The 10,768-nt window shown below is 35.2% G+C and overlaps 1 protein-coding gene across 1 annotated transcript; it reads left to right on the forward strand.

Moving 5' to 3' along the window:
* Nucleotides 1–2,049: 2,049 nt before the first annotated feature.
* Nucleotides 2,050–4,057, forward strand: med29 (mediator complex subunit 29). Its single transcript, XM_079823546.1, has 4 exons — nucleotides 2,050–2,484; nucleotides 2,581–2,651; nucleotides 2,826–2,910; nucleotides 3,026–4,057. Exons 1-4 carry the CDS (start codon nucleotides 2,326–2,328, stop codon nucleotides 3,248–3,250), a joined length of 540 nt encoding a protein of 179 aa, XP_079679672.1. The 5' UTR covers nucleotides 2,050–2,325; the 3' UTR covers nucleotides 3,251–4,057.
* The last annotated feature ends 6,711 nt before the right edge of the window (nucleotides 4,058–10,768 follow it).

The following is a 10,768-nucleotide window of genomic DNA, read 5'->3' on the forward strand; positions in this document are numbered from 1 at the left end:
TGACTAAGTGATCATCATCATTCTTCGTTTCCACGGCAACATTGAACTTTTCATTGAATATACTGCTTCTCACATCTTCTCTTGCCCTTAAATTTAGCAGTCATTAACTCGGTTCATTACAAGCCAGCCGAGAATGATAGGCTTTGATATGCCTATGTATATGTAGGCTATATAATGATATGCTGCAAGTCAAGAGTAGCGGATTCATAATTTGTATCGGTTAATTATCAAATGGCGAGTCCTTAAATCATTCGGGTACATCGAGGCATGCATCAATATAATAAAGTAGGTGTGTGTGTGTGTGTGTGTGTGTATGTATGTGCATGCGTGCACGTGTGTGTGTGTATGTGTGTGTGCGTGCGTGCACTAATAACAAATAAGTATAGATAAATACAAAGCAGCGGGCGAAATAAGTAGCCAGGCCACCGGTTTGCCCGCTGCTCCCGATGGCCAGACCAGAATTCTACATTTAGCACAGTTATTAACAATAAAAACTATAGCGTCCTCTGTGTTAGCCTTTTAAACTATAAGTTACTTCTCAACGTGCACACAGGCTATACATGGATTTCTCGGCGACGTCATCACTGCTTGCGCACGCACCCGAGAGGCAGAAAGAAGAAACCTCTCGTGTTGTAGGTTAGTAGCGGCGTGTCTGTAAGTCAAAATGCCAAGGAGTTGCTGCGTGTTTAATTGTACCAACAGAGCCAGTGCTGGGTGCCTGATGTTTAACATACCTAGGGGGAAGAATGCGTTTGCCAAAAAAATATTACCTAACATGATCATTCATACATGTATCACAGCAACACTGCAAAATTAAAGACAGACAAACAGATCCAACTAAAATCACGTTTTATTGAGTCAGCAGTTATATACAAACAATAAGGAAAGCTTCAATGTTGTTGCAGTAGCGGACCAGCGATCTGTCTTTCTGCCTCCAGGATGCGCACGCACCCTGTAATGTTTGTAAACAGGAAACCCGTGTATAGCCTACATAAACGATGTAAAACAGTCCGCGACCTCCCCCCGCTATATGGCACAGTCCACGTAAATTGGGGAAAAAAATAGAAGGAAAATAAAATCGGTTAGATTTCAATTTATTCAAAAGATAATTTCTTAAGTCATAATTTAGCAAAAGGAAATTTGAAAAAAGGAGAGAAAATGGCAAAAATCCACTGATGAAGTAACCGAGAAAATGGAAAAAATGGACGTTTGTTTCAATATTTTAATTTTTGCATTTGCACTATATGGTCTGAAAATTGAATTGTGAAGCGTTACACGGACCCTCTAGCCTCCGGTTTCACAGACAAGGCTTAAAGGGACAGTTCACCCAAAAAAGAAAATTATGTCATCATTTACTCACCCTCTAATTGTTCCAAACCGGTTTCAATTTCTTTGTTCTGCTGAACACAAATGATATTTTGAAGAATGTTGGTAACCAAACAGTTGATGGGTTGATAGTATCACGAACAAGTCGGTTCATTTTTGTAAATCAAAAACACAAGCGGTTACAAAATCACTCTGACTTAAAATATTACTTAAATCATGCCTGACTTGAAAATGACCAGTTTTGTAGTAAAACTCTGACTAAACTCAAGCTACTGGTTGTTCTCATGACAACGTGTAAAGAGTTATAATGAGGGATATTTTTATGAAATGGATAAATTAAGCCTATATTTCCTTCTGCAAACATTAAACCCGGTTTCACAGACACGGCTTAAGTCTAGTCCCAGACTAAAATGCATGTTTGAGCTGTTTTAACTGAAAGCAACTTGCGCTGACATCTAAGATATGTCAATTTTGTCTCAAGATAAAAAATTATTATTTTTTTTTTCCTAAGGCGTGTTTATAAAAGCTACTTAAATGGCATAATTGAACTAAGGCCTATACCGGTTTAGTCTAAGCCCTGTCTGTGAAACTCGGCCTAATAATTTTAACCCTTGACAGCGATTCGGCAAGCATACTTTATTGACAGTAAAATAAAATAAAAATGTATAATATACACGGCGTCATCACGTGGTTCCTGTTACTATTCTCAGCGCTGGGCAGAATGAGCCAATCATTTGCAATCACTAGTGCAGGGAGATTTTTACAAATCATTCTCAAACAGATTGTTTAATGTAACGATGATTTCGATAATTAATATGAACATTACACGTTTTAGTGCGCAAATATTCCCTCAGAAAAGAATGCGGCTCTGAGTCTTCTTGAAGAAGACACGATTTTTTTTGTCTCATAGAGACAAACTAGCAACGTTTGCTGTTTGATATGTTCACATCCGTCCGTTGAAGTAGCTTCAAGCGGAAGTGCTCGAGTTTATTATCAACTATGGCGTCGCAGCAGATGAACACCAACAATGCTCAGATGGGCGTTCAGCAACCGGCTGTTTTACAACAACCGCAAGCTCAACAGCTCAGTCAACAACAAGATTTCGACCCCGTTCACAGATTCAAAATGCTAATTCCACTGCTCAAAGATAGTTTACAGGTTTGTTTGGTGTATTTCATTGAGCATGCGAGCTAAAAGTAACTGTTACTTGTTTGAGATAGAAACTAACTTTCGTTTACAATTTTATGTTTTCAGAATGTCATGACTATTGCTTCATTACATTTTGGGCATAATACTGCTATTGACAACGGCTTAAAAACAACAGAGTAAGATACCCTTTAAACTCATTGTATTTATGTAGCCTATGATTGTCCATTGGTAGAAACCTCTCCGAAGTGTGTGTGTGTGTGTGTGTGTGTGTGTGTGTATGTAAAATATTATGGGCGCATAACACATTTGTTTTTTTAAATATGTAATATATTTCACCTCTCAAAATGTAGGAAAGGTAATGATGCAGCAGTTCAGCGGTTTGACAAAAGTTTAGAAGAGTTTTATGCTCTCTGTGATCAACTGGAACTCTGCCTGGTAAGTAATCGTTGTGTTTCTGTTGAATATAATTCAATTATACTGTATTAAAATTATGATTTTGATTTAAATCATGGCTCAACTTCTTAACGTGAACCCCTTTATTTTTCTGCAGCGGCTGGCCCATGAGTGCCTCTCACAGAGCATTGACAGCACAAAGCATTCTCCAAATCTCGTACCTACAGCCACCAAGCCAGACACGGTGCAAACTGAGTCTCTGTCTTACTCTCAGTATCTCAGTATGATAAAATCACAGATTTCATGTGCTAAAGACATTCATAATGCTCTTTTAGAGTGTTCAAAAAAGATTGCTGGGAAAGGCCAGGGAGCTTGTAATTAGTACTGCCAAATCTATTTAGCTTCCTTTTTTTTGTTTGTGTTTTGCATAACTTTGATGCTGATTGAAGAATATATTTTGGTATTTTCAGTTCTGTTTGTCTATTTACTACTGTGACAAATGTACTCAATTAAAATTATAGTATTTTTGAAAGGTTGTGTGTGTTATCTACTATTTTCATCTAACAAGCTACATGTATAGTATGGGACCTATCTCCTTAGTTTCTAAAAAATATATCAAAACTTCCACAATTTAACTAGAATCCTTTGAATTAGCTTTTGTTTTCATATTTTAGTTTTAATTAAATTTTTAGTAGTTTATGTAATTTGTTACATAGTTTTTTTATATTTATATTTTGCTTTTTATTTGAATTTTAGTACTTAAACTTGTTTTGTTTCTGTTATTGTCTTAATTTTATTTGAGTGTTTAATAATTTCATTTTCATTTCAATTAATATGTTTTTTAGCACTGATAATTCCTTTGTGGGTTAGTACTTTTACTGTACTCCAGTCATGCTTGTCTTTAAGATATTTTTTTCCCCATTTGCAACAAATTGACTCATTGTACAGAATCATCACTTATTGACTTGTTATTGACTGCTTACTTTGTTACTGAACTAAATTTCTTCAAATGCAAGCATACCAATGAGCAACAACACAGCCAGTGAGATGAAATGCACTATAACACCAGGATTCATCAACCAGGTCAAATGATAAGGTTTAAAAAAAAAATTCACACTGTATATTAAATGTATTATGTAGGCTATATTGTGTTTATTTTGAGTCCCTAGCACTAAATTAAATCCGTTATAAAGCGATTAAGTCTTTTAAGAATATTTGGACTAAACCTCTCAATTCACATGGATTAGTTTCACAATCTCTTTATGAACTTTTTGAAGCGTCCAAGTGGTAGTGGCATAGTCAGTGTCAGTAGAGGGACAGAAAGCTCTCAGATTACATAAAAAAATCTTCAGTTGTGTTCTGATAATGAACGGAAGTCTTATGGGTTTGCAATGACATGGGTGAGTAATTAATGACAGAATTTTCATTTTTGGCTGAACTAACCCTTTAAAACCTACTTTATTAACTTTGCATAATATTATAAACAAAAATGCCTTAAATGTTGCATGAAAGTACTATTATTACTGTTTACAGTTCAAGTGTCAGATTTAATGCCTGTCTAATTAACTTAGCATAATATGAACAAAATTTCCTTCAATGTTCCTATTTAATTTCCGCATGAAATTATATTATTATTATTTTCAGTTTAAGTGTCAGTTAATGCCTTCCTTATTAACTTTGCATTATATTACAAGCAAAATGTCCTTGAACGTTCGGTAACACTTTACAATAAGGTTCATTAGTTAACATTAGTTAACTACATTAGTTAACATGAACTAATAATGAACTGCATTTATAAAGCATTTATTTATCTTTGTTAATGTTAATTTCAACATTGACAAATACTTTATTAAAATCTTGTTAATATTAGTTAATGCACTGTGAACTAACATGAACAAACCATGAACAGGTGTATTTTTATTAACTAACGTTAACAAAATACAGTAACAAATATATTGCTTGGTTATTTTATGTTAGCCCTTACAAAAATAACCTACAGGAATCCTGCAGGATTTTCATTTTTTTTGCAGGTATCCAGCAGGAATTATAAAATCCTACAGGGATTTTCACTTGTACTGCACAGCAGTCCTGCAGGAATTTTACAATCCTGCAGGATTTTCATTTTTTCTGCAGGTATCCAGCAGGAATTATAAAATCCTGCAGGGTTTTTCACTTGTACTGCACAGCAGTCCTGCAGGAATTTTACAATCCTGCAGGATTTTCATTTTTTCTGCAGGTATCCAGCAGGAATTATAAAATCCTGCAGGGTTTTTCACTTGTACTGCACAGCAGTCCTGCAGGAATTTTACAATCCTGCAGGATTTTTCACTTGTGTTGAATGTTCCTGCATGTTTCTGTTGTACTGAAGGGTTCATTCTAAAACATGTAGGAATGTCCTGCACATAGTGCTGCACATACTGCGCTGTACAGTTTTTAAAAAAAAAAAATCCTGCAGGACTGCCATGCACCTCAGACAGAAACAATGTTTGCTTACAGGAGTTTTCCCTGTAAATGAAAAATAAATTAATTAAAAATGAAAAATAAATATAAAAAAACCTACAGGTTTTGGATTCAGGATAGGCTATATAATGTCTAGACTAAAGAAAAAAACTCTGATATAGTTGCTGTAGTTTTATTCATACAATTTTTTATTTAATTAGATTCAAGTACATTTCATGAAACCATTTTTGATAATATCATGTTCTGGCTGTTGGCAGCAATGAGAAAAAACAATGAGTCTTAACAAGTAAATGAATAAAATTAAGAGTTAGAATAGATAGGAAATTATATTTAAAAAAAAAAAACAATTTCTCTAAATAATTTCAAAATATCCAAGACATGTCAACATACAAGAGATATGAGTCTGTATAATGTACACTTTTACCTTTTATAACATGAAGATGCAAATCCAGCTATTTTGTTTTTAATCCAACTCCCATCTATTTGGTTGGATGCAAAAAAGATTATTTGCAAGACCTGGTAGGTCCTTGAGGTAGACACAGGTTGAATGTATATCTGTGCATTTGATAAGTTCAACTGAGTCAATCCCTCTTTCTTTTAAAATGCCTGTTGCTGTTATCCCTGATTCTCTGTCTTTGCTGATGTCATTACCTGTTGTTTTCATAACATCAATGAAGGCATGACCCTCTCCTTGCGCATTGCCTACGTCTATAAATGATCGTACTAATGCTATAGACCCATGTTTGGTTTGAACTGCATGGTTGATTCTTTTGGATAAAGATTTTGCTCTTTTTGAATGAATTCGCTTGCCATTAACCACAGCCCTAGAATAAAAACTGAAAGCTTTATTTGCACTAAAACCTGACTCTTGAAGGAGATGAGACTCTCTTGGGGTTGGCTGTCGTACATGTGGGCATCCAAGAAACATCACGCTAGAACTACCAATACATTTTGTCACAATCTTGGTGCCTCCCAACATTTTTTCAACAAAGCTTTTGCTTTGCTGTGTTTGTTCATCATTGAATACAGCAGCAATGAGCCGTGGTACATGTTGGTAAAGGTTAAACATGTTAACAATTTGTTCTGGTACAGCTTGTGTGCCATGAAAGAGTTTCTGAAGGTGTCCATTCTGGGACTCATATAAGAATGCACTGTGACTCCATAAAGGACCCCAATTTTTCACAGATGTTGCTGCATGTACAAGTATGTGGACATTATAAGACACATGACACTTTCCATACAGAGACTCAAAACGGCCCACAAATGCTTTTAAAAGGCCATCAGCTTTGCCAATGTCGTGGGGGGAAATTGAATCTTGAAGGAGAATGTATGTAGCCTGTACTAGAAGTAGTAAATGGTCAAGATATTGTCTGGGTAAAATGCCGAACAAACAGGGAAGGCTGTAAAATAAGAGAAAGTGTCTGTATTCCGAAGCTTTCCAATATTTACGCAAAGAAATTGAACGGGGTGGTCTTGTTATACTTGTAGGTGGTTTAATGGCAAGTAACCTTCTTTCAATTTGCTCAATTACTCTTCCAATGTACCAAGGCTCTGTATGGTATTTGGAGTCAAACCATAGGGTGGTCAGCTGGCGACAAACACCAAGTAATATGCCATGCATGTAATCATATGCAAATCCAGAAACCATATTAAAAAACATCAACAGCATTAGAGGAGATGGACCTTTTACACCATTTATGCATGTTCCAGAATCAACAGCTTGCTGAGCTTCTTTTGTGTGTTTTTTGTGTGATCTCAGCTCTGGCTCTGTTGACTGCAAAGGATACACCCTTGTAAACCCACTACCCTTTTCTACAACTTCACCCTTCTGATAACACCAGTTACAACCATGCTCTCCATTAAATTGCTTGACATTCTGTACAGCACAACGAGCCACTGAATCACAAATGCAAAGCAAACTGTATACATGGACTACTGATTTTTCACCTTTCCACTGACAAGGTAACCCTTGGTTTTCAAGACTACGCAATTCATTAACAAATGCTTGCAGAAACGAGTTCATTTCTGGCTTTCTTGGCCCAAACCACAAACCGCCAAGAATGACATGCTTTGCCCTCAGATTAGGGGGGAGCTCATTGATTGTGACTTGAAGTGGCCAGATATGAAAAGGAGAAGATTTGAAAATTGGAACACCATCAACATTCCATGACACTGAAATATTTGCCAATTCTGGGTCATTTAGTGCATCAATCGATTTGTACATAGTGCCATCAAATATGTCTTCCACATTTTGTGAGTTGCGCTTTGTCCTTGACCATTTGTAATTCAAAGACTGACAAAAATCTGTATCCTGAAATTTACCTCTTAATTGATCTGAAATAGATAACTTGATAAAGACAGAGCCAGATTTGATTAGGTTTTCCATGTTCCCTGGGGTACCATTGCATGAAGCACAATGGGTGGGGATTTCATTCCCAAAGAAATGTTGGCAGGATGGGCAAATATACTGGACTTCAAAAGTGTCACAGTGAAAGGATTTCATGAACTTGTATAAGCTATCTGGAACACCATTGGTTGAATCAGGACAGTGGAGATTGATAAGATCTAACAAGTCACTCAAAGCCACTTTGGATGTTGTATGCCTGAGGCTGTAGGCAAGTATACTCAGCAGAGATTCTTCATTAGTGATTTTGGCATTTGGATATATTTTTTCCTCACTGGCACTCCACTCCTCTCTTTCTTCTGTGCTTCCCTCACAAACTGCACTGTGGTTTCTGACAATCTAGAAAGTAAATATTGCACTAATTACAAGCTGACACATAAAGAAGTGTGTGCTTAAAAAAAAAAAAACATGAGGCTATAGACTAGATACATATTCTAAACTTTATTCTCACATGAGTCTGTGGAAAGTTCTCATCAGCTGTGCTAAAAACATCACCCTCGTCATCAGCAGAAAAGCCTTCCTGTCAGAAATTGTGCATTTATTGCACATTAAAACAAAATCCATATGAACACCGATATTTACAAATGTATGTAAAAAACGATGGATTTAAAAAAAGATCAGAAATTCATTCTCACATCAGCATCTGAAAAGTTCTCATCAGCATCGCTGACGACCTCATTCTCTTCATCAGTAGAAAGGTTTTCCTGTGAGACATGTACAGGTACTTGAACCTAGTTTTATTTTATTTATTCTTTAATTTTGATATGTTCTGGCTGAAAAAGGATCAAAGAATTGCCAACCTTATGACAACAAGGAAACACAATTCTAAAGAAGATTAACTTTGAAAAAATATATATATATTCTCACATGAGCATCAGGGCAGTTCCTGTCAGATTTGCTGATATTGTCACCACTGTCATCATTGGAAATGTTTTCCTATAAGTATGAAATTATAAACATACAGGAGCATTTTAGACATGGTTTCCTGACTACAAATGGCCATGAATTTATCACTGAAAATGTTTTTAGGCCAACATTAAAACCTGAATTACTTCAACTATATCGGGAATAAGCCATGTCTTGTATGATCTTCGCTTTTTTGCTCCTGAAGAAGAAGAAAGAGCAGACTTCTTGCTTATTTGATTAATGCAAGTCAATATGTAATTGTACAATAAGAAACAAATTGCCTAAAATACAGTTATTTGCATTCTGAATTCAGCAACCTATTATATTCTGTGTCCATCGCCTTTTTGTAGCTGCGGGAACAGATGCCTCTTCATTTAAGTACACTTTATACTCCATATCCTTCAAAAAGAAACACGTTAGTGTTATTTCTTTGTAAATATAAGAAAGAATATATTTTTTGCATTACCCAAATAGCTTAATCCAAATGAGAACATCTCCTAAAAATGACTACAATAACGAATTTGGGTATTTGACCAAATTTACTTAGTTAATAGGAAGACATGTTTTATTTTAGAAGGCTATTTTTTTTTTTTTTAAAGAAAATAACAGTTTGGTCGTAAAATACTCCGTGTTGTCTTTCACCCTGAAAAAGACGCTTGTGTAATTTACATGAACCGGTAAATGAATCTTTTCACTGAGGTGACGTGTTTCATTGACGCTCACTTGCTTCGCGTAGCCGATTCACGTGACATCACGTCATTCATCAACTGTCACTTTGTCTTGTGAAGGTAAGTCCGCCTTTTATTATATAATTGTATCGTTATTATGCTTTAAATTACTGTTCTGTTATACATTTCTAAATTAATGTGTATTTGTAACACTAAAACATAAGATGTTTTTCTTTTCTTTCTTTTTTTTGCTGTCGATGATACATTATAGGCCAATGTAGGCCTATTATATTATAGCCATATAACGCCTAACGTTATATCAAAACTTTTTTTTTAAAAATGACTATAAAAAGTTAGCTTTATCTATTGCTAACAAAAAACATTCCTTTTTTTTTGCTAATAATTGATATCATTGTACCTTTTTGTTACCTTAGATTAGAAATAAATGAACTGCACCGGACAAGACCGTGAGTCGCTGGCTGGTTGCGTTAAAGGTAACACTGTTGTCATGGATACAATCAGCTGAAGGCAACAGATGAATGTGAATGATGAGACTTTGGAGTTTTGTACACCTTTGGATTAATATATATATATATATATATATATATATATATTATTATTATTTTTTTGTAATAATACATACATGTATTTATATTCGTTCAATGGTATGTATGTAAATATGTATGCATGTAATTATTTATTTATTTAGAAAATGAACAAAACATGGGTTCTGGTGGAATGGAAGGAGGAGCCTCCCACCTATGATATTGTCCCTAAAAAGGACATACTAAAAAAAAAGTTTGAACCTGGAGATGTTGTGGATGTAGCTTATGAAGAGGAAAGTTCCCCAGCCACAGTTATAGATATTGATGGTAAAAGTTTAGCAAACAAGACTTAATCATGATATAGAATATATGTATTTCCTACTTAATTTTTGTCCCTTTAGAGAGCAAAGATACACTCAGAAGGAGGATGTTTAGGCTAGAGGGGAAAAGAAAAAATCAGCCATGTTTGCAAAATGATGCAAAAAGAGTAGCAAAGAAAAAAAAAACGTACACTCCAACTCAGTCCCCATCTCACCTCAAAACGTCCTCATCATTTGATCATGAGCCTCCGGTCAAACATCAAGTAATACCTACATCTTTTAAATGGCTACTTTTATTTTTCATTATGCTTATTTAAAATCACAAATATTAATGACACGAGATACTAATATTGTGTGTCCATCTTTAGGTCATCCACCGAAAGGATAGTATGTTAATGCAAGAGATTAACAGCATGGAGAGTCAAGCTGGAGAGTATTCAAGCCGAGAAACTCGACTTGAGAAAGAAATTCTGAAATTAAAAAAAGAAAATGAGAATCTAAGAGCACTTAATATAGCTCTGCAACAAGGTATTCTTTTTTTCTTCATGTATTTCTGTCTATCCATCTATATATTAATTTATCTCTCAGTGTGGTTGT

This window comes from Gobio gobio (genome assembly GCF_949357685.1).
Source record: "Gobio gobio genome assembly, chromosome: 8".
NCBI classification, from domain to species: Eukaryota; Metazoa; Chordata; class Actinopteri; order Cypriniformes; family Gobionidae; genus Gobio; species Gobio gobio.

Excerpts from the sequence above, each read along its gene's own strand:
- med29 (XM_079823546.1), top strand. The coding sequence starts at position 2,326 with ATGGCGTCGCAGCAGATGAACACCAACAATGCTCAGATGGGCGTTCAG. Across the intron at positions 2,485-2,580 it reads TGCTCAAAGATAGTTTACAG|AATGTCATGACTATTGCTTC; the intron begins GTTTGTTTGGTG and ends TTATGTTTTCAG. Across the intron at positions 2,911-3,025 it reads ATCAACTGGAACTCTGCCTG|CGGCTGGCCCATGAGTGCCT; the intron begins GTAAGTAATCGT and ends ATTTTTCTGCAG.